The following is a 25,020-nucleotide window of genomic DNA, read 5'->3' as shown; positions in this document are numbered from 1 at the left end:
GGCGGGCAGCCGTTGGATGGGCCAAGGCAGCACTGTATCAGCACAACAGCAGACTATTTGGTGTGGTCTACCCAGTTAAGCTGCTGATTACGCACAACAGCAGAGACTATTACTTCTACATGGCAGCAGAGGGATTTGTGAAGATAGAAGGCCTGGGATTGGACTGAATTTGGACTTTTGACTGAGTTTTTCTTTATTTCTGTTGTTGGTTTCTTGTAGGAGTGTTAATGATAACTCGTAATGGAGGCTGGGTTGGGATGTAGGTACGGGTAGCGTTGGGGATCGTGTGGTTCCGTTTTCGATGTAGGGATGGGGCTCTGGCAGGGGCCGCCATGCTAGCAAACAGATCATTGGCTAGAGAACGGGAGCGAGGTGGGGGGAGGGGCCATTGGAACCTGTATGGGCAGGCTTTGATGGGCCTGGGAGGTGAGAAAGGTGCGGGGGGGTGAGAGAAGAGACAATGCCGACGAAACTGGGAAGGAAGGAAGGAAGTGCTGGAGGGATTGCTAGGAAGGTGTGGGGGGCATCAGTAACTAGGGGTGGGTCCTGCCTGCAAGGCGTGGCCTGGGGTGATGGTTATGGCAGTTAGGAAGGGCAATGCGGGGGACGGGGGAAAAAAAGACCCCATGTCAGAGTGGTGACGTGTAACGCATGAGGGTTTGGGGTGGGGCGGTGAAAAGCATGCGGGTGTTCTTGCATTTAAACAGCCGGAAAGTGGGCATGGTGGAGGCCCAGATCAGGTTGAGGAAGGGCTGGGTGAGCCAAGTGCTCCATTCTGGCTTCGATAGTAAGGCATAGGGGTGGGTAAATGGGTGAGGTTCCAGAAGATGGTAGCGGGGCAGGTATGTGTGAGTGACGGTGTGTTGGAAGGGAGGTTAGTGGTGTTGGTCTGCATGTACACCCAACTGGGATGATGTTGGGTGTGGGAGGAAGGTTTTAGCAGCCATACTGGACCGGGATACTCAGTTGGTTGGCCATGCTTGCTGGTCCCTTCCGGCAGACCGCACTGGATGGATGTGGTCTTACAGACGGAGAGGCTGACGTGGAGGCTTGTTGGCATATCCAAGTTTTTGCATTAAGATGGGCGGGTGGAGGCATACGTGGAGATCAACCGAAATGCAGTCGGTGTTTTAGGAGGCATTGAAGGGGTAGTGAGGGGTGTTCAAGGTAAAGGTAGAGAGGGAGGTGCGGGAGGAGTGGCAGCATCTCAAGAGGAGATTTGGGAGGTGGAAGATATGCTTTGGTTTGACCTCCTGGCAGGGCAGTTCAGCAGTTGAGGTGAGTGCAGGGTGGTTGTGTATGGGTATGGCCAGTCGATTGTTGGTGGGCTAGCTCATCAATTGCTGATGGGCTAGATCAGTCAGCAGGCAGGGAGATTGTGCAAAATCAGAATGGAACAGGAGGGGTGGTGGTGGCTCCGGAGCAGGTGAATAGGGAATTTGAGGACGTTAAGGGTTTATACAAGTCCGAGCCGCCGGAGGATGAATTGGAGATAAGGGGAGTTTCTAGAGTGAATGGAGTGGCCAGGTTAGAGGAGCCAGTAGGGTTGGAGGAAGTGAAGGCAATGTTAGGAAAGATGTACTCAGGTAAGGCATCAGGGCCAGATGGATTCCCAGTGGAGATCTATGAAAGGTGTCATGCGAGAGTGCCTTTAAGAACTGGATGTTTACGCAACGTACCTTTAAGAAAACAGTGATGTCATAGAGTGGGTGGAGCTCAGCTCAGTCCAGCCATTTTGCAGGTTTTTAGTTTCAGTTTGAAAAGTGCCTGGCTGTTTTCCTGGAGCTGAAGGCAACCAAGCTAATATCTCTCTGCCATTCTACAGAAACTATATATATCCTTTAACCTGATGTGATACTGTTTAAAGGTGTCAAGTTTCATGGAAGGTTGAAGGAACATGTTAAGGAAGTATTTACGGTTGTAAATATTTTCTGAGTTATCTTTGAAGTAAGGGGTGTCAAGAGATCCAATGTTTATTTAAGATGTTAAGTTGAGTTCATGGAATAAACAGTGTTTTGTGTTTAAAAACCCACGTGTCCATAATCGTAATACCACACCTGGGGAAAAAGCCGTGTGCTCGGAAAAGCAACAGATCCATTAAAGGGAGAGGTTGGTTGAACTCCATGATACATTTTGGGGTTCTGAAAACACCTCGCTCATAACAATTGGGGGCTTGAGGGGGATAAAAGTCTATCTATTGGATTGGCTTTTGTGAACTTAAAGACAGTGAAGGATTGTTGCTTTTCTGGTGTGGTATTTTAGTTTAAGTGGGGAGAGTGTTGTGAACAATGGCTCTTTCAGAGGCTCAGAAGTTTTTGGGGGTGGAGAATGTCACACGCAGTACTTTACGGACAGAAACGAAAAGCAGACTGTTAGATTTGACAAGAACATCGCAGTTAACATTACCTGACAAAATGCAAAAAGCTGAGGTAATTATGGCAGTGGTTAAGCATTTAAGGTTGCCTGAGATACAGTTTGACTCATTGGAAATGGCAAAAATTCAGTTGCAAACTAAACAAATGGAACATGAGAAAAAATTAAAGCAGCTGGAATACGAGAGTGAGAGAGAGGAAAAAGAGAGAGAAAGAGAGGAAAAAGAAAAGGAGAGAGAAGAAAGGAGAAAAGAAAAGAATAGCCCTAGCAGAACACAAAGCTAAAGAGGGAGTTTGAACTTAGAAAATGGCCATGAAATATGACAATCAGTTAAAATTGGCAGACGTAAAGGGAAACGTACAGTTGGATGATAGTGATGAGGATAGTGAAAGAGGCTCATCGAAGGTTTGGTGGGGATCTATTTAAATATGTCCAAACATTGCCAAGGTTTGACGATGTCAAATGAATTTCATTTGAGAAGGTAGCTAAACAAATGAAATGGCCACAGGACATGTAGGTATTACTGCTTCAAACAAAGCTGGTAGGTAGAGCTAGAAGTGTTTGCATCACTACCGGAGGAGGTATCTGGAACGTATGAGGAGGTGAAGAAATCCATCTTAAGTGCATACGAGCCTGAAGCTTACAGACAAAGGCTTAGAAATTTAAGGAAAGAATTTGGTGAAACATACATGGAGTTTGAAAGGCTCAAACGGAGCAATTTTGATAGGTGGATAAGGGCTTTGAAAATAGACCAAACGTATGAAGCTCTCAGAGAAATTATACTTTGAGGAGTTTAAAAATTCAATTCCTGATGTAGTGAGAACTCGTGTGGAAGAACGGAGTTAAAACTGCAAGATTAGCAGCGGAAATGGCAGATGATTATGAATTAATTCATAAATCAAAGATTGGTTTCAAACATCAGTTTCAGCCAGTGAGGGATAGAAACTGGGGACATGAGAAATACTAAAGTGGTAAAGGTAAAGGTGATCTGATGGGAGACCTCAGATTAAAAAAGAAATCCAGGAGGGTGGAAAAGAAATGAAAAGTTTCCACTGTAATAAACTAGGCCATGTAAAGTCAGTGTTGGTGGTTGAAGAAAAGCACTGGGAAGGCTGATGTGATATGACAGTGGGGTTTGTTAGAGTGGTAAAGGAAAGCCCAAGGGAAGCAAAGGAGGTGAAAATGATTGTACAGCCTGTTCAAGAAGTAATTGTTCAGAAGGTGCCAGATGTCTTTAAAGAATTTACTTGTGGGTAAAGTTTACTAATGTGTATCAGGAGGAGCAGGTAAAGTAGTCACAATTTTAAGAGATACAGGGGCTAGTCAATCTTTAATGGTAAGAGATGAGGAATCATGTAGTTTGGGAAGGATGCCAGAAAAGGTGGTGATATGTGGAATTCAGGGTGAGAGGAGTAGCGTTCCATTATACAAGGTAAGGTTGGAAAGTGCTGAAGTGGTAGTAGGAGTAATAGAGAAACTATCTTGTCCAGGAATACAGTTTATCTTGGGTAATGATGTAGCTGGATCGCGGGGGGGGGCGGGGGTAATGCCTACTGTGGTTGATAAGCCAGTGAAAATCAGACAACTGAAGTGTTGAAGGACGAATATTCTGGGATTTTTCCGGATTGTGTAGTAACAAGGTCGCAAAGTCACAGGTTAAGACAAGAGGAGAAATCAAAGAGTGAAGATGAAGTTGAAGTGCAATTATCAGAAACGATTTTTGATCAGTTAGTTGGTTGAAAAAGAACAAGAACAGGTGGAGGATGAGGCGGATATTTTTAGCTCAGGAAAATTGGCGGAGTTACAGCAGAAAGATGTAGAAATAAAACGGATATATCAGAAAGCATATACGGAGAGTATGCCAGAATGTTATTACTGTAAAAGTGATGTCTTGATGAGAAAATGGAGACCTGTACATGTGCAGGCGAATGAAAAGTGGGCAGAAGTTCATCAAGTCGTGTTGCCGGTAGGGTATAGAAATGAGGTGTTGCGAGTTGCACATGAGGTACCAGTGGGAGGTCATTTGGGAATAAGGAAAACTCAAGCTAAAATCCAGAAACATTTTTATTGGCCAGGACTACATAAAGCTGTAGTTAAATTTTGTCAATCGTGTCACACATCAAGTGATAGGGAAACCTCAAGCAGTGATAAAACCAGCGCCCTTAATACCCATTCCAGCATTTGAGGAACCTTTTTCCAAGGGTCGATGGTGTTGGACCGCTTCCTAAAACGAAAAGTGGGAATCAATATCTTTTGACTGTAATGGATGTGTCTACTAGGTTTCCAGAGGCCATTCCAGTACGTAATATTACAGCTAAAAGGATTGTGGAGGAGTTACTTAAATCCTTTACTAGATATGGACTACCCACAGAAATTCAATTGGATCAAGGAATGAATTTTACTTCAAAGTTATTCAAAGGAGTTATGGATAGCTTAGGAATAAAACAATTTAAATCAACTGCGTACCATCCAGAATCAGGTGAATTGGCTGGACAACATTTGAAAGTTGCACAAAATGTGATGAAACAGGTAGCGGACAAGAAATCCAAAGTTCGTAGTTTTGCCAGTGGGGATAACGTTTGTGTTGTTATCAGTGGTAGAGGAGCCTTTAAAAGCTAGGTTCTGTGTACCGTATCAGATTGAAAGGAAATTAAGTGAGGTGAATTAGGTGGTAAAAACACCAGATAGAAGACTCACCAAGTGTGTCATGTGAATATGCTTAAAAGGTACTTTGAAAGGGAAGGAGAGAAAAAAGGAGGTTTTAACGATTCTAACTCTGGTGACGAACCAAATCCAGATGACTGTGAATTTGACATACCTCAAATTAAATTGGAATGAATTGTTAGGTTACCTTCCAGAGGAAAAACAAACTGACCTGAAAGAGTTATTGATATCACATGGGCAAGTTTGTAGAGATAAATTGGGAAGTACTAAAATGGCTATACATGTAGATGTTGGAAATGCTGTTCCTATCAAACAACATCCATACAGACTTAATCCTTTAAAATTGGCACAGGTTAACAGAGATTGAGTGTATGCTTAAAAATGGCATCATTGAAGTGAGTTGCAGCCAATGGAGCTCACCCACAGTGATGGTACCTAAACCAGATGGTACCCAACGGTTGTGTGTGGACTATAGAAAGTTGATTGCAGTTACAAGTAAGGAGACAAAGGCTTTGTGGGTGCTGACGGAGGTGGGATCTTGTAAGGGGTCGGGCTGTGGGTGCTAACAATGGTGCTGCTGCCTCTCGCCCAGGGAAGTATTCCAGAAATCCGGTAGTGGTAGCCCCACTGAAGATTTTGGGGCAATTCCAACCGTACTTCCCAAGTTGAGGGCAGTGCCGAGGGTGATTCCGATAGGAGGGAATCATGGGTTTGAGCCAGAGAGGATGGAGGAGAGGTTCCAGGGATGGGAGGAGAAAGGGGTAAAAGAGATAAAGGATCTGTTTAAGGAGGGGATATTCGCAAGTTGGGGAGGAGCTGGGAGTGAAGTATGGACTGCAGCACGAAGAGGGCTTCAGGTATATGCAGGTACAGAATTCACAAGAAATACTTTCCCGTGCTTTCCGGTGGCACTATCCTCATTGTTGGTGCTGTCGATGGGGGGTGGGGGGAAATGAAGAGATGTGGAGTGGGGCCATTTCAGCAATCTAGAGTGGGATTATGGAGGAATAGGAGGAGTCTATGGAAGGATTTATGGTCAAATGGGAGGAAGAGCTCGGGATGGAAGAAGGATTATGGTGCAAAATGTCAATGCCTCAATCTGCGAGGCTGGGGTGTCTAGGGCGCATTTAACGAAGGCAAGAATGAGCTGGCTATTTGAGGGGGTAGAGGAGAGCTGCGAGCAGTGTGGGAGGGGCCCAGCCAACCATGTTCATATGTTCTGGTCCTACCCAAAGTTGGAGAAATATTGGGGGTCGTTTTTCAGCAACATGTCTGAGGTTCTGCATATGGAATTGGAACCGGGTTCCCTAGAGGCCATATTAGGGGTGTCAGACCTACCAGATATAGACGGGAGCGGGGGCAGACAGGTTAGCCTCTCTCTCATTGATTGCTCGCAGGCGAGTCTTGTTGGGGTATAATTCAGCTTCTCACCCCAGTGCCTCGGTGTGGCCACTGAGTTTCTGTATTTGTAAAAGGTGAAATTTGCTCTGAGAAGGGGTTCACCAGAGATTGGTGCTGTTCATTTTACATTTTGGAGACCTGGGGCGTCATTCTCTGACCCCCCAGCGGGTTGGAGAATGGCCGTTGGCCGCCGTGAATTCCGCCCCCGCCGGTTGCCGAAGTCTCCGGTACCGGATATTCGGGGGGGCGGGAATCGGGCCGCGCCGGTTGGCGGGCCCCCCCCCCGCTGGATTCTCCAGCCCGCATGGGCCGAAGTCCCGCCGATAAATTGCCTGTCCCGCCGGCGTAAATTAGAGTACCTATTTACTGGCGGGACAAGGCGGCGTGGGCGGGCTCCGGGGTCCTTGGGGGGGGGGGGGGGGGGGGATCTGACCCCGGGGGGTGCCCCCACAGTGGCCTGGCCTGCGATCAGGGCCCACCGATCCACGGGCGGGCCTGCGCCGTGGGGACACTTTTCCTTCCGCCTCCGCTACGGTCTCCACCATGGCGGAGGCGGAAGAGACTCTCCCCACTGCGCATGCGCGGGAAATTGTCAGCGGCCGTTGACGCTCCCGCGCATGCGCCGCCCCGACATGTCATTTCCGCGCCAGCTGGTGGGGCAACAAAGGCAGTTTCTGCCAGCTGGCGGGGCGGAAATCCCTCCGGCGCCAGCCTAGCCCCTCAATGTTGGGGCTCGGCCCCCAAAGATGTGGAGCATTCCGCACCTTTGGGGCGGCACGATGCCCGTCTGATTGGCGCCGTTTTGGGAACCAGTCGGTGGACATCACGCCATTTGGGGAGAATTTCGCCCATTGGTTGCGGTCCAGGGAAGGGGAGTGGGTGTACTGTTGGTGTAAAAATGTCAAACAAAAAAGTGCTGGATGCAAGTGCCAGTCGGTCCATTTGAGCCACATGTGCATTTAGCATTGCAGGTTTAATTTCAAAGTTGTTTTACGCTAATTTCTGTCTGTATTTCCTGCCCCTCCTCACTGCCAACCCTCCAGTTTGAAACTGCTGCAACTCCCTGACCCCTTTCCCCTCACTGCGCCTCTCTATCTCGCAGCTTTCCTCCTGCAAGTTTAAGCTGCTCTTTCTGCCCCTCAGGTGCGAATCACTCACAGCGAACGTTTAGAAGTGGGAAGCAGCGAGTGTGAGGTTTGGAGAGAGGAAGAGCAATCAGGTCAAGGAATCAGCAAGAGTCTGTGAATCAGTGAGTCAGGAGCAACTCAGTGGGCCAGGTCACAGGGTCAATAGGAGGAAGGGCCCATAACAACCCAGAGAGTCAGGGAGCAGGATAGTGTGAGCAGGAGGGGCAGCAGGGAAAAGTTAGCCGTTTCTTTAATATTTAATTTTTTAATAAATTGTTTAATTTAACAATTTAGCATGCAAGTATTTTAATATTTGGATTTTTTTTGGATAACAAAGGAACTAGAGTTGAACTACAGCTTTTACATTGGTTTTAGTGAGAAAATCTGATTTGCTCAATTGTTTCACTTTCCAGGGTGCTGTCAAACTTTGAGATTGCCCAGTTTTTGTTACAACTTGAGGACCCACTATTGTAAATGCAAGTTGTTGTTAACAATTCTATTGCTGTAGCGCAGCAGATCTTACAACTCACGGAGAAATGCCACAGAAACACTAGTTTGTGTGAAAGATCACCTGACCAGGACAGCAGTGTTTTAATCCCATTTTTGAAGTTATTACTGTTTCCATCACCTTTCCAGCAAAGGATTGTCTATCCCCTCTGTAGAGATAATGAGGGCTCACTCGATTGGTCCCTTGGATGAAGATTGGAGAGGCCGAGTGCATTTGGTCCAAATTCTCAGAGTAAAGAATGAGAGGCGATCTCATTTTCCAGATCGTGATGGGTTTGAAGGGTTAGACAGGACAGATACTGAGATGTTGTTTCTCCTGGCTGGGGAATCTAGGAGGGAACAGGGAATCTAGAAGGAGGGAGCACAGTTTAGGATAAGGAGCAATCCAAATTAGACAGGAACTGGGTAATGTGGATTCGGAGCAGCTGTTTGAGGGCAAATCCACATCTGACATGTGGGAGGCTTTTCAAAGGCCAGTTGATCGAAGTGCAGGGCACGCACGTCCCTGCAAAAATGAAGGATAGAAATGGCAGGATTCGGGAATCAAAAGAAAAAAAAAAAGCATATAATAGCTCTAAGCATCTAAAAACTGATGAAGCCCTTGAAGAGTACAGTGAAGTAGGAAGGACCTTTAGCGTGGAATTAGAAGGGCTAAAAGGGGCCACAAAATGTCTTTTGCAAAGATGGTCAAGGAGAATCCCAAGGCTTTTTATGCATATATTAGGAGCAAGAGAAAGTGTAGGCCACTCAAGGACAATGGAGTTATGGGTGGAACAGGAAGTGGGTGAAATCCTTCATGAGTACTTTGCATCGGTATTCACCAGGACATGACGGATGTAGAAGTCAGGGATGTGTGCGTGAACGCTCGAGAACATCAATATGTCAAAGGAGGAAGTGCAGAGTATCTTAAACTGCATTAAGAAATAGCTGGGGCCTTAACAGATATATTCACATCCTATTTGACCACAGGCGAGGTTCCAGAGAACAAAGAACAAAGAACAATACAGCACAGGAACAGGCCCTTCGGCCCTCCAAGCCTGTGCCGACTATGCTGCCCGTCTAAACTAAAATCTTCTGCACTTACCTGACCTATAACGAGGGCAAATGCGTTTTCCACACCACCCGGCTGGCCATCCTCGGCTATGTCGTGGAAGACGGGGTCCTAGGTCCCGACCCCGACCGCGTGCGCCCCCTTAAGGAATTCCCTCTCCCCCGCAGCCTCAAGGCCCTCAAACGGTGCTTGGGGCTTTTCTCCTATTACACCCAGTGGGTCCCCAAGTATGCGGCTGGTATCCGTATCCCTCTATTCCCATCCTATTCATGTATTTGTCAATTTACCCCGTAACCGTCACTATCGTCCCTGCTTCCACCACCTCCTCCGGCAGCAAGTTCCAGGCACCCATTACCCACTGTGTATATATATATTTTTTAATTGCCTCATACATCTCCTCTAAACCTTGCCCCTCGCACCTTTAACCTATGCTCCTTAGTAATTAACTCCTCTACCCTGGGAAAAAGCCTCTGACTATCCACTCGGCCTATGCCCCTCATAATTTTGTAGACCTCTATCAGGTCTCCCCTCAACCTCCTTCGTTCCAGTGAGAACAAACCGAGTTTATTCAACCGCTCCTCATAGCTAATGCCCTCCATACCAGGTAACATCCTGGGAAGTCTCTTCTGCACCCTCTCTAAAGCCTCCACATCCTTCTGGTAGTGTGGCGACCAGAATTGAACACTATACTCCAAGTGTGGCCTAACTAAGGTTCTATACAGCTGCAACATGACTTGCCAATTCTTATACTCAATGCCCCGGCCAATGAAGGCAAGCATGCCGTATGCCTTCTTGACTACCTTCTCCACCTGTTTTGCCCCTTTCAGTGACCGGTGGACCTGTACACCTAGATCTCTTTGACTTTCAATACTCTTGAGGGTTCTACCATTCACTGTATATTCCCTAACCTGCATTAAACCTTCCAAAATGCATTACCTCACATTTGTCCAGATTAAACTCCATCTGCCATCTCTCTGCCCAAGTCTCCAAACGATCTAAATCCTGCTGTATCCTCGGACAGTCCTCATCGCTATCCGTAATTCCACCAACCTTTGTGTCATCTGCAAACTTACTAATCAGACCAGTTACATTTGCCTCCAAAATCATTTATATATACTACGAACATCAACGGTCCCAGCACTGATCCCTGTGGAACACCACTAGTCACAGCCCTCCAATCAGAAAAGCACCCTTTCATTGCTACTCTCTGCCTATGACCTAGCCAGTTCTGTATCCATCTTGCCAGCTCACCCCTGATCCCGTGTGACTTCACCTTTTGTATCAGTCTGCCATGAGAGACCTTGTCAAAGGCCTTACTGAAGTCCATATAGACAACATCCACTGTCCTACCTGCATCAATCATCTTAGTGACCTCCTCGAAAAACTCTATCAAGTTAGTGAGACATGACCTCCCCTTCACAAAACCGTGCTGCCTCTCACTAATACGTCCATTTGCTTCCAAATGGGAGTAGATCCTGTCTCGAAGAATTCTCTCCAGTAATTTCCCTACCACTGACGTAAGGTTCACCGGCCTGTAGTTCTCTGGATTATCCTTGCTACCCTTCTTAAACAAAGGAACAACATTTGGCTATTCTCTAGTCCTCCGGGACATCACCTGAAGACAGTGAGAATCCAAAGATTTCGGTCAAGGCCTCAGCAATTTCCTCTCTAGCCTCCTTCAGTATTCTGGGGTAGATCCCATCAGGCCCTGGGGACTTATCTACCTTAATATTTTTCAAGATGCCCAACACCTAGTCTTTTTGGATCTCAATGTGACCCAGGCTATCTACACACCCGTCTCCAGACTCAAGGACTGGAGAATAGTAAATGTTGTTCCCTTGTTTAAGGAACAAAGAGGAATAATTCAGCAAATTATAGGCCAGTGAGCCTGACATCAGTCGTGGGGAAGCTTTTGGAAAAATTACTGAGGGACAGGATATATATATATATTTGGAACAAAATGGACTGGTTAGTGACAGGTAGCATGGTTTTGTACAGGGAAGGTCATCCCTCACCAACTTGATTGACTTTTTTTTTTAAAAAAGAGGTGACAAAGAAAATTGATGAGGGAAGGGCTGTGGATGTAGAACGAAGAACAAAACAGCACAGGAACAGGCCCTTCGGCCCTCCCTCCTGTACCAGTCATAATACCAACCTTTGGCCAAAACACTCAGCACTTCCTTGTGCCCTATCAAAGAACAAAGAACAAAGAAATGTACAGCACAGGAACGGGCCCTTCGGCCCTCCAAGCCCGTGCCGACCATACTGCCCGACTAAACTACAATCTTCTACACTTCCTGGGTCCGTATCCTTCTATTCCCATCCTATTCATATATTTGTCAAGATGCCCCTTAAATGTCCCTATCGTCCCTGCCTCCACTACCTCCTCCGGTAGTGAGTTCCAGGCACCCACTACCCTCTGCGTAAAAAACTTGCCTCGTACATCTACTCTAAACTTTGCCCCTCTCACCTTAAACCTATGCCCCCTAGTAATTGACCCCTCTACCCTGGGGAAAAGCCTCTGACTATCCACTCTGTCTATGCCCCTCATAATGATATCCTTCTATACTCATCCTATCCATGTGTTTGTCAAGATGCCTTTTGAACGCCGTTATTTTGGTAAGACGTTTGACAAGGTCCCACATGGCAGAGTGGTACAAAAACTAAAATCACATGGGACTCGGGGTGGGCTGGCTAGGTTACAGAACACAAAAAGGTAGAGGGTGTTTTTCAGAAAGGAGATCTGTAGCTAGTGATGTTCTGCAGGGATCAGTGCTGGGACATCTGTTGCTTGTATATATGAAAACATGGGTGTTATGATTAGTGAGTTTGCAGACGACACAAAGATTGGCGGAGTTGCTGATAGTGGCAAGGATCATCTGGCAAGGATCATCAGATACAACAGGATATAGACAGATTGGAGACTCGGGCACAGAAATGGCAGATGGAGTTTAATCCGGACAAATGCGAGATGATGCATTTGGGAAAATCAAATCTAGAATCATAGAATCCCTACAGTGCATTCAGCCCATAGAGTCTGCACCAACTCTTTGAAAGAACACCTACCTGGGCCCCCACCCTATCCCCATCACCCAGTATCCAACCTAACCTTTCAGACACTTGGCAATGTAGCATAGCAATTCACCCAACCTGCACATCTTTGGACTGTGGGAGGAAACCGTAGTACCCGGAAGAAACCCACGCAGACACGGGGAGAACATGCAAACTCTGCACAGACAGTGTTCCAAGCCGGGAATTAAAATTATGTTGCAGCTGTACAAAACCTTGGTTAAGCAGCATTTGGAGTATTGCGTGCAGTTCTGGTCACCACATTATCAGAAGGAAGTGGAAGCTTTGGAGAGAGGGCAAAGAAGGTTCACCAGGATGTTGGCTATGTGGAGAGGTTGAAAAACTAGGATTGTTTTCATTGGAAAGACAGAGGCTGAGGGGCGACCGGATAGAGGTCTACAAAATTATGAGAGGCATAGACAGGGTGGATAGTCAGAGGCTTTTTCCAAGGGTGGAAGTGTTGATTACAAGGGGGCACAAGTTCAATACGAGAGGGGAAAGTTTAAGGGAAAGTTTGAGGGAGATGTGCGGGGCACGTTTTTCACGATGAGAATGGTAGGTGCCTGGGACGCACTGCCAGAGGATGTGGTGGAAACAAGCACATTAGCAATATTTAAGAGGCATCTGGATGGATACATAAATAAGGAAATAGAGGTATAGTGACCGAATAAGGGCAGAATTTTTTTATTTTTTTTTAAAGTTAGGGCACCATGATCTGTACAAGCTGGGAGGGCCGAAAGGCTTGTTCCTGTGCTGTACTCTTTGTTCTTGGTTCAATTTCTTCATTTAAAGGGTTGGGAATCTTTGGAATTCTCTACTCCAGAGGTTATGGATCATTGAATATATTTAAGACAGATTTTTGATCTCTCCAGGGAGATGGGGATCAGGCAGGGAGTGAAGTTGGAAAGTCCACAATTAACCATGGTCATATTTAATGGTGCAGAATGGCAGAGAAAGCTCATGGACGGCACTGTAACAGTTGTTCACACTGTGGCTTCACAGCTCCAGGGTCCCAGGTTCGATACCCAGCTTGGGTCACTGTCTGTGCGGAGTCTGCACATTCTCCCAGTGTCTGCGTGGGTTTCCTCCGGGTGCTCCTGTTTCCTCCCAGTCCAAAGATGTGCAGGTTAGATGGATTGGCCATGTTAAATTGCCCTTGGTGACCAAAAAAGATTAGGAGTGGATACTGGGATGGTGTGGGCTTAGGTGGGGTAGTCTTTCCAAGGGTGAGTGCAGACTCGATGGACCGAATGGCCTCTTTCTGTATTGTTCATTCTATATTCTATGTTCACAAGTTCTCAGTGCAAAGCAGGTGCAGAGAACTGAAGCCACACCGAAAGCACCATCTCTGAATTATGAGCCCATGTATACAAATTTGAGCAAACGTGCCAAAAACTGCTACAATTATTTGCTCGCCACTTCAAAACAATAGCAACTTTAAATTCCAGATTTCTACATTAAAAATATTTTACAAACACATCCAACCAATGTTGATGAAATGGCTAACAAAAAACTGTTGACCAGAAAGACTGAAGTGAACAACCTGCAAAGGATATTAGTTTGTAGTTCAACAATCACAGAAGATTACTGAAAGAAATGAAGATACTTACCCAAGAGACATTTCATGGTCTCCAAGCTGGTAATAGATTATACTGACTTTGTAGAATGCTTCAGTGTTGTCATGTTTAAGTTTTGATGCCGCTTTCAAGTCACTTATTGCTTTTCCACTTTCATCAATCTGTATGTAGCATTCTGCCCGGAGTTCTCTCAACTCAGAATCCCAAACACATGTCTGATGTAAAGCAAAGGACAGACAAATCTCAAAACTTAATGCAATAACTTAAATTTAGCATAGATCCAGCAGAGGGCAGTAGAGCGGAGCTGCTGATTGGCTGTGGTGGGGAAAATTTGCATCAGTGCATTGCGGTCAACGTATCTTGAAGGTGGTTTGTGGAGGAGCTGGTGTAAAGTGACAGTTTACTTGGCAACTTGTCACCCTAAGGGGTAGAGTGAATAACAGGTAAGCTCTTTCTTTCTTTTTTTTTTAAATCTAGAGGGATGGCAGGGAAGGCAGTGCAATGTTCCACCTGCAGAATGTTTGAGGTGAGGGACGCCGTCAGTGTCCCTGCTGACTTCATCCGTGGGAAGTGCACCCATCTCCAACTCCTCAGAAACCGCATTAGGGAACTGGACCTGGAGGAACTTTGGATCATTCGGGAGGCAGAGGTGGTCATAGATAGTAGCTTCAGGGATGTAGTTACTCCGAAGAATCAAGATAGATGGGTGACGGTGGGAGGGGCAGGGAGGAAGCAGTCAGTGCAGGAATCCTCTGTGGTCATTCCCCTCAGTAACAAGTATACCGTTTTGGATACTGTTGAGGGGGACGACATACCAGGGTTAAGCCACGGTGAACAGATCTCCAGCACGGAGTCCGTCCCTGTGTCTCAGAAGGGAAGGGGGAGAGCAATAGTTATTGGGGACTCTATAGTTAGAGGGACAGATAGACGGTTCTGTGGCAGCAAAAGAGACTCCCTGATGGTATGTTGCCTCCCAGGTGCCAGGGTCCGTGACGTCCGTGTTTTCAGAATCCTCAAGGGGCAGGGAACAGTCACAAGTTACCAACGACATAGGTAAGAGAAGGGATGGGGATTTAAAACAGGAATTTAGGGAGCTAGGGTGAAAGCCGAGAGCCAGGTCAAACCACATTGTCATCTCTGGTTTGTTGCCGGTGCCACTTGCTAGCGAGGTGAGGAACAGGGAGAGATTGCTGATAAACACGTGGCTGCAGGGATGGTGTAGGAGGGAGGGTTTCAGGTACGTGGATAATTGGAGCACATTCTGGGGAAGGTGGGACCTGTACAGACAGGACAGTTTGCACCTGAACCAGAGGGGCACCAATATCCTGGGAGGGAAATTTGCTCCAGCTCTTCAGGGGGGGTTTAAACTAATTTGTCAGGGGGATGGGAAAACAAGCTGTAGTCCAGAAGCCAGTGTTGAGAGTAGTGAGGTACTGAGGAGGGTATCAAGGTCGCAAGTACCGGCAGACAGAAAAGGTGGATTGGAGTGTGTCTACTTCAATGCAAGGAGCATCCGGAATAAGGTAGGTGAACTTGGAGCGTGGATTGATACTTGGGACTATGATGTTGTGGCCATTACAGAGACATGGTTAGAACAGGGACAGGAATGGTTGTTGGAAGTTCCAGGGCATAGATGTTTCAGTAAGAGTAGGGAAGGTGGTAAAAAAAGGAGGAGTTGCATTGTTAATCAAGGATAGTTTAACGGCTGCAGAAAGGCAGTTCGAAGGGGAGCCGTCTACTGAAGTAATATGGGCCGAAGTTAGAAATAGGAAAGGAGCAGTCACATTGTTAGGAGTTTTCTATAGGCCCCCCCAAATAGTAAGAGATGTGGAGGAAGAAATTGCAAAACAGATTATGGATAGGTGTGGAGGTTACAGGGTAGTTGTCATGGGTGACTTTAACTTTCCAAATATTGATTGGAACCTCTATAGGTCGAACAGTTCGGATGGGGCAGTGTTTGTACAGTGTGTGCAGGAGGGCTTCCTGACACAATGTGGATCGGCCAACAAGAGGGGGGGGGGGGGGGGGGGGGACGACACCACATTGGATTTGGTACTGGGTAATGAACCGGGCCAAGTGTTAGATTGGTTTGTGGGAGAGCACTTTGGAGATAGTGACCACAATTTGGTGTCTTTCACTAATGCAATGGAGAGCGATAGGACCATACGGCAGGGCAAGGTTTATAATTGGGGAAGGGGTAATTCTGATGCGATTGGGCAAGAATTAGGGAGCACAAGATGGGAACAAAAACTGTCAGGGAAAGGCACAAATGGAAAGTGGAGCTTGTTCAGGGAACAAATACTGCGTGTCCTTGATAGGTATGTTCCTGTCAGGCAGGGAGTAAATGGCCATGTGAGGGAACCATGGTTCACAAAAGAGGTTGAATGTCTTGTCAAGAGCAAAAAGGAAGAGTATGTAAGGATGAGAAAACAAGGTTCAGTAGGGTCGCTTGAGGGTTACAAGGTAGCAAGAAATGTGCTAAAAAAAAGGGTTTAGGACAGCTAGGAGGGGGCATGAGAAGTCCTTGGCGGGTCGGATCAAGGAAAACCAAGGCTTTTTAGTGAGAAATAAAAGAATGACCAGGGTGAGGGTAGGTCCAGTCAAGGACAGTAGTGGGAACTTGTGCATGGAGTCAGAAGAAATAGGAGGCGTTGAATGAATACTTTTCTTCAGTGTGCACCAAGGAGAGGGGCCATGTTTTTGAGGATGAGTGATACAGGCGGGTAGGCTGGATGAGGTAGGTTCTGAGGAAGGATGTATTAGCAATTTTGAAAAACCGGAGGGTCGGCAAGTCCCCTAGGCCAAATGGGATATATCCAAGGATTATTTGGGAGGCAAGGGATGAGATTGCAGAGCTTTTAGCTTTGATCTTTGGGTCCTCACTGTCCACGGGGATAGTGCCAGAGGACTGGAGAGTGGCGAATGTTGTTCCTCTGTTCAAGAAAGGGAATAGGAATGACCTTGGTAATTATAGGCCAGTTAGTCTTACTTCGGTGGTCGGTAGGTTAATGGAAAAGGTCCTGAAGAATAGGATTTATGACCATTTGGAAAGATGCAGCTTAATCCGGGATAGTCAACACGGATTCATGAAGGGCAAGTCTTGCCTCAAGTTTGATTGTATTCTTTGAGGAGGTAACGAAGTACATAGATGAAGGTGGAGCAGTTGATGTCGTACACATGGATTTTAGTAAGGCGTTTGATAAGGTTTCCCCTTATCAAAGAAGGAGGTGATGGGATCGAGGGAAATTTGGCCAATTGGATAAGTAACTGGCTATCACAGAAGACAGAGGGTGGCGGTGGATGGAAAATTTTCAGACTGGAGACCAGTTACCAGCGGTGTACCACAGGGATCAGTGCTGGGTCCTCTACTATTTGTGATTTTTATCAATGACTTGGAGGAGGGGGCTGAAGGGTGGGTCAGTAAATTTGCTGATGACACCAAGATTGGTAGAGTAGTGGATGAGGTGGAGGGCTGTTGTAGGCTGCAAAGGGACATTGATGGGATGCAGAGCTGGGCCGAAAAATGGCAGATGGAGTTTAACCCTGATAAGTGCGAGGTGATTCATTGGCAGAAAAAATTTGAATGCGGATTACAGGGTCAACGACAGGGTTCGGAGGAATGTGAGGAACAGAAAGATCTTGGGATTCATGTCCACAGATCTCTGAAGGTTGCCACTCAAATGGATAGAGCTGTGAAGAAGGCTTATAGTGTGTTAGCGTTTATTAACAGGGGGCTTGAGTTTAAGAGCCGCGGGGTTATGCTGCAACTATACATGACCCTGGTGAGACCACATTTGGAGTATTGTGTGCAGTTCTGGTCACCTCATTATAGGAAGGATGTGGAAGCATTGGAAAGGGTGCAAAGGAGATTTACCAGGATGCTGCCTGGTTTGCAGGATAGGTCTTATGAGGAAAGGTTGAGGGAGCTAGGGCTTTTCTCTTTGGAGCGGAGGAGGATGAGAGGCGACTTAGAGGTTTATAAGATAATGAGGGGGATAGATAGAGTGGACGTTCAGAGACTATTTCCTCGGGTGGGTGTAGCTGTTACAAGGGGGGAATAACTATAAGGTTCAGGGTGGGAGATATAGGAGAGAGGTCCGAGGTAGGTTCTTTACTCAGAGTGGTTAGGGTGTTGAATGGACTGCCTGCTGTGATGGTGGAGTCGGACACTTAGGAACTTTCAAGCGGTTATTGGATAGGCACATGGAGCACACCAGAATGACAGGGAGTGGGATAGCTTGATCTTGGTTCCGGACAATGCTCGGCACAACAGAGGGCCGAGGGCCTGTTCTGTGCTGTTCTATGTTGCCATTTAAGTCTACCTTGAGCCTCAAAAATTCTTCCAAATACAGAAGTAGACCTACCTATATGCAAAGTATAAAAAGTGATGGTTTGGGTGGTCACCATATGAAGTCTGTTCAGTGCGGATGTATCTTGAACATCCACATATCTTTACAAGATGTATCATCCGCTTGATCCTTTATTGGGTGCAAGTAAAACATCTATTTGTGAAGTGAAAAATTGAGCAAAGGATTGAGGTGGACTATTATGCGTATAGTATGTTGTGGGTGGAAGGTGGTCGGGGGGGTTATGGTGGCAGGGGAGAATCATAACGTGTTCAATATTTGTGGGGTTATCATAGAATTTACAGTGCAGAAGGAGGCCATTCAGCCCATCGTGTCTGCACCGGCTCTTGGAAAGAGCACCCTACTCAAGGTCAACACCTCCACCCTATCCCCATAACCCAGTAACCCCACCCAACACGAAGGACAATTTTGGACACTAAGGGCAATTTATCATGGCCAATCCACCTAACCTGCACATCTTTGGACTGTGGGAGGAAACCAGAGCACCCGGAGGAAACCCACGCACAGAAGGGGAGGATGTGCAGACTCCGCACAGAGTGACCAAAGCAGGAATCGAACCTGGGACCCTGGAGCTGTGAAGCAATTGTGCTATCCACAATGCTACCCACTCTATGATATTTATAGAACTATCAACCTCAGAATGGTAAAGAACAAAAAACAATACAGCACAGGAACAGTAAAAAAATAACCACAATGTTTTGATTGGATGCGGAAGGAGCACATGGCTCTGTCAGTATTCACAATCATCACACACGTCACTCAGCTTTGCATACATCACTTCAGGTTGTATTGGGCAGAAAGAAAGTGACATGGGCGGAAACCAGTAGAATCTGGCAACCCTGCGCATGGACAATGGCCAACAAAAAGTCTCATGGACTACACTCAGAACCCCGATAGCCATATGTGGCCCCTGGGCTGCAGGCTGCCCACCATTGCTCTTAAACCTCTCTAGCCTCACAACCCTTAATATCTATGCTCCTCCGATTCTTGCCTCATGCACCACCCAGGCTATAATTGCTCCACCAATGACAGTCATATCCAAGCCCAGGTGCTTAGTTAGACAATTTATTCCCAAAGCCTCTCCGCTTAGGGGTCCCAGGGAATTTATAGATATGAGGAGTGGACAGGAAGAATGGAGCAGGCTCAATGGGTCATATGGTCTACACTTGCTACTACTCCTTGTGGTATTATGTTCATCCCTCCAGCCTAGTCTCTAGCTTTAAAGACTTTCCTCGATACTTACCGCTTTCTTGTCCAATACATGTGACATGGTGTCAAATTTTGTTTGACAATACTCAGGTTAAAAAACCCTACGGGTCAGTTTACTCCATTAAAGGCACTACATAGATGCTAATTATTTTTGTTGATTTATCAGACCGGCAAGCTATGAAATACCTCCACCAGATGCCACTATGCAGGCTTGCTACGAGGCCAAACAACATTGAGCCTTCCTAGTTCACAGAAGTGTAGACAGACAAGGATCAGAGAACAGACAGGGAGCAGTCAAGGCAGGAGGCCAAATTATTTTTGCAGAGTCTGAGAATTCGGTTCCTCCTGGCTTCATAAATTAATATCAATTTTAGTTGCCTGGGATTTTTCTCCTCCATCATCCATGGCCAATCATGTTTAACTTAAAATGGCAATCAGGGTCCTGGGATATGCAAAATGAAGAGTTAACCATCCATAACCGGCAAAATACCCACTGGCACCAGCTGCAACAAAATTAGCAAGAGGATAAGACCCATTTTGAGGCAAGTCACAGCAATAAAAGGTATACTGGGTCCATAAAATTTAGAACATTTCCACTGACCATGCCAACACAGAGCTCAATTTTGCACTTAGCAGTGGTTAGGTTGTCTGGACAAGTATACATTTGTCTTGGTGGATAAATCTGTAAATGGAGCCGATAGTCAACAAGAAGCAATTTCTACCGATGTCTCCATCTCGCCATCTAATATGGGCCATATAGTCTTGAGGATTCCTTTAGTCTCAATAAAATTAGCAAGTGTAGTTTTCAGATTTGTGGCACCCACACCTACATTAAAAACATACTTGAACTTGCAAAAAGAACACAACTCAAACATTTGATGCCCAGAAATGAAAATAAAGGACAGGTGCACTGATGAAAGAAATATAATGCAATATTCCGAAGGTGCTTTAACATAGTGTAAAATGAGGATCCTTGGAAAGTAAAAGAATGTGACTTCCAACATTAAATAGAATTACAACCATGAAATAGGCCAACCGAAAGGAAATAAGAACACAGGAGGAGTTGGCCATTCAGCTCATCAAGCGAGCTCTGACATTCATTAGGATGTTGGTTTATCATCCGCTTTTAATGCCTTTTTCCCCCACACTACCCCATATCCCTTTATGTCAATTGCTGCTTTAAACATCCTCAATGGTCTACATCCTAGGGTGTTGAAGGAGATGGCAGTGGAGATAGTGGATCTAGTGGACACAGGAAAGGTTCCAGTGGATTGGAAAAAATACGCAAGCCCTTATTCAAAAAGGGAGGAAGGCAAAACGTGGGAAATTACACACCAGTTAGTTTAATATCTGTTGGGAAATTGTTAGAATCAATTATTAAGGAAGTAATATCAGAACATTTGGAAAGTCAAAATAGTATCAAAGTCAGCATGATTTAATGAACGGCAAATCGTGTCTGACTAATTTGCTAGAGCTCCTCAAAGATGTAACAAAGTAGATGATGGGGATCCTGCAGATGTAGTATATCTGGACTTCCAGAAGGCATTTTATAAGGTGTCGCACAGAAGGCTAATGCACAAGGATGGATTACATGGGATATGGGGCAATTTATTAGCTTAAATAGAAGACTGGCTGACGGACAAAAGGGTCGATATAAATGGGTATTTTCCTGGATGGCAAGATACATCTCGTGGGGTGCCACAGGGTTCGGTCCTTGGGCCCCAGCTATTTACGATCTATATAAACAACTTGGATACAGGGTTCTATAGCCAAATTTGCAGGTGACAAAAATAGGTGGAGCAGTAAGTTGCAATGAGGAAATAAATACCTTACAAATGGATATAGATAGGTTAAGAGAGCAGGACTAAATGTGGCAGATGAGTTTAACATGGGTAAGTGTGAGGTCATGCATTTGGTCAGAAAATGGGAAGGCAAATTATCTAAATGGGAAGACACTTTTGGGTGGTCCTTTGCAGAGTGATCTGGGGGTGCTCGTAGAATTTATAGTGCAGAAGGAGGCCATTCAGCCCATCGAGTCCACACCAGTCCTTGGAAGTTATACCCTACTCAAGCTCATGCCTCAACCCTATCTCCCTAACCCAGTAACCCCACCTAACCTTTTGGACGTGAAGGGGCAATTTAGGATGACCAAACAAGCACACCTTTGGACTGTGGGAGGAGACGGGAGTACCCAGAGGAAATCCACAGACGCGAGGAGAATGTGCAAACTCCACACAGACTGTGAACCATGCTGGGAATCGAACTAGGGTCCCTGGCGCTGTGAAGCAACAGTGCTAACTACTGTGCTACCATGCGCGTTCATTAGTCATAGCAAACTAACATGCAGGTACAGCAGCTAATAAAGAAAGCATTGCTGTAATTACACAAGACATTAGTAAGATCACACCTTGAGCATAGTGCACAATTTTGGTCCCCTTATTTGGGGGGAGATGTAGTTGCATTGGAGGCAGTTCACTAGCTTGATGCCAGAGTTTGTTGTATGAAGAGAGATTTACAGTTTAGACCTATACTCTAGAAGAGTGAGGGGAGAACAAATTGAGGGATACACGATGATAAAAGGTATGGATAAAGTAGACATAGAACATAGAACGATACAGTGCAGTACAGGCCCTTCGGCCCATGATGTTGCACCGGCATGGGAAGTCAAAAAACAAAAGCCATCTAACCTACACTATGCCATTATCATCCATCTGCTTATCCAATAAACATTTAAATGCCCTCAATGTTGGCGAGTTCACCACTATTGCAGGTAGGACATTCCACGGCCTCACTACTCTTTGCGTAAAGAACCTACCTCTGACCTATATCTATTATCCCTCAGTTTAAGGCTATGTCCCCTCATGCTAGCCATTTCCATCTGCGGGAGAAGGCTCTCACTGTCCACCCTATCTAACCCTCTGATCATTTTGTATGCCTCTATTAAGTTTCCTCTTAACCTTCTTCTCTCAAACGAAAACAACCTCAAGTCCATCAGCCTTTCCTCATAAGATTTTCCCTCCATACCAGGCAACATCCTGGCAAATCTCCTCTGCACCTGTTCCAAAGCTTCCACGTCCTTCCTATAATGTGGTGACCAGAACTGTACGCAATACTCCAAATGCAGCCATACCAGTTTTGTACAGCTGCAACATGACCTCACGACTCCGGAACTCAATCCCTCTACCAATAAAGGCCAACACACCATAGGCCTTCTTCACATCCAGGGTGGCAACTTTCAGGGATCTATGTACATGGACACAGAGATCCCTCTGCTCATCCACACTTCCAAGAATTTTACCATGAGCCAAATATTCCGCATTCCTGTTATTCCTTCCAAAGTGAATCACCTCACACGTCTCTACATTAAACTCCATTTGCCACCTCAGCCCAGCTCTGCAGCTTATCTATGTCCCTCTGTAACCTGCAACATCCTTCCGCACTGTCGACAACACCACCGACTTTAGTATCGTCTGCAAATGTACTCACCCACCCTTCTGCGCCTTCCTCTAGGTCATTGATAAAAATGACAAACAGCAACGGCCCCAGAACAGATCCTTGTGGTACGCCACTTGTAACTGAACTCCATTCTGAACATTTCCCATCAACCTTCTTTCAGCTAGCCAATTTCTGATCCACATCTCTAAATCACCCTCAATCCCCAGCCTCCGTATTTTATGCAATAGCCTACCGTGGGAAACCTTATCAAACGCTTTACTGAAATCCATATACACCACATCAACTGCTCTACCCTCGTCTACCTGTTCAGTCACCTTCTCAAAGAACTCGATAAGGTTTGTGAGGCATGACCTACCCTTCACAAAGCCATGCTGACTATCCCTGATCATATTATTCCCATCTAGATGATTATAAATCTTGTCTCTTATAATCCCCTCCAAGACTTTACCCACAACAGACGTGAGGCTCACCGGTCTATAGTTGCCGGGGTTGTCTCTACTCCCCTTCTTGAACAAAGGGACCACATTTGCTATCCTCCAGTCCTCTGGCACTATTCCTGTAGCCAATGATGACATAAAAATCAAAGCCAAAGGCTCAGCAATCTCTTCCCTGGCCTCACAGAGAATCCTAGGATAAATCCCATCAGGCCCCGGGGACTTATCTATTTTCAGCCTGTCCAGAATTGCCAACACCTCTTCCCTACGTACCTCAATGCCATCTATTCTAATAGCCTGGGTCTCAGCATTCTCCTCCACAACATTCTCTTTTTCCTGAGTGAATACTGACGAAACATATTCATTTAGTATCTCGCCTATCTCTTCACACTCCACACACAACTTCCCATCCCTGTCCTTGACTGGCCCTACTCTTACCCTAGGTCATTCTTTTATTCCTGACATACCTATAGAAAGCTTTTGGATTTTCCTTGATCCTACCTGCCAAATACTTCTCATGTCCCCTCCTTGCTCGTCTTAGCTCTCTCTTTAGCTCCTTCCTCGCTACCTTGTAACTATCAAGCGCCCCAACTGAAACTTCACACCTCATCTTCACATAGGATTCCACTTCTTTGGTAAACCACGGTTCCCTCGCTCTACGCCTTCCTCCCTGCCTGACCGGTACGTACTTATCAAGAACACGCAGTAGCTGTTCCTTGAACAAGCTCCACATATCCAGTGTGCCCAACACTTGCAGCCTACTTCTCCAACCTACCCCAAAACCAAATCCAATGTGGCCTCGCCTCTTGTTGGCCTGTCAACAGTGTCAGGAAACCCTCCTGCACACATTGTACAAAAAAACAACCCATCTAATGTACTCAAACTATCTTTTCCAGTCAATATTTGGAAAGTTAAAGTCTCCCATAATAACTACCCTGTTACTTTCGCTCTTATCCAGAATCATCTTCGCCATCCTTTCCTCTACATCCCTAGAACTATTTGGAGGCCTATAGAAAACTCCCAACAGGGTGACCTCTTCTTTCCTGTTTCTAACCTCAGCCCATACTACCTCGGAAGAGTCCCCATCTAGCATCCTCTCCGCCACCGTAATACTGCTCTTGACTAGCAGCGTCACACCTCCCCCTCTTTTACCTCCTTCTCTGAGCTTACTAAAACACCTAAACCCCGGAACCTGCAACAACCATTCCTGTCCCTGCTCTATCCATGTCTCCAAAATGGCCACAACATCGAAGTCCCAGGTACCAACCCATGCTGCCAGTTCCCCTACCTTATTTTGTATACTCCTGGCATTGAAGTAGACACACTTCAAACCACCTACCTGAACACTGGCCCCCTCCTGCGAAGTCAAATCTGTGCTCCTGACCTCTATACTCTCATTCTCCAGTACCCTAAAACTACAATCCAGGTTCCCATGCCCCTGCTGCATTAGTTTAAACCCCCCCCAAAGAGCACTAACAAATCTCCCCTCCAGGATATTTGTGCCCCTCAGGTTCAGATGTCGACCATCCTGTCTGTAGAGGTCCCACCTTCCCCAGAAAGAGCCCCAGTTATCCAGAAATCTGAATCCCTCCCGCCTGCACCATCCCTGTAGCCACGTGTTTAATTGCTCTCTCTCCCTATTCCTCATCTCACTATCACGTGGCACGGGCAACAACCCAGAGATAACAACTCTATTTGTTCTCGTTCTGAGCTTCCATCCTAGCTCCCTGAAAGCCTGCCTGACATCCTTGTCCCCTTTCCTACCTATGTCATTAGTGCCAATGT

At 46.1% G+C, this 25,020-nt stretch overlaps 1 protein-coding gene across 1 annotated transcript in view; it reads right to left on the bottom strand.

Annotated features, from left to right (window-relative positions):
* The window catches only part of dnajc3a (DnaJ (Hsp40) homolog, subfamily C, member 3a), a 214,367-nt gene that overhangs the window by 89,489 nt on the left and 99,858 nt on the right, over positions 1-25,020 (bottom strand). Inside the window, exon 6 of the mRNA XM_072476253.1 lies at positions 13,803-13,984. Coding sequence (XP_072332354.1) covers positions 13,803-13,984 — 182 coding nt within the window. The remainder of the gene's footprint in view (positions 1-13,802; positions 13,985-25,020) is intronic.

The sequence above is a fragment of the Scyliorhinus torazame genome, chromosome 15 (assembly GCF_047496885.1).
Source record: "Scyliorhinus torazame isolate Kashiwa2021f chromosome 15, sScyTor2.1, whole genome shotgun sequence".
Classification (NCBI taxonomy): Eukaryota; Metazoa; Chordata; class Chondrichthyes; order Carcharhiniformes; family Scyliorhinidae; genus Scyliorhinus; species Scyliorhinus torazame.
The sequence above is the reverse complement of the archived record's forward strand: the minus strand, read 5'-3'. Positions and strand labels throughout refer to the sequence as shown.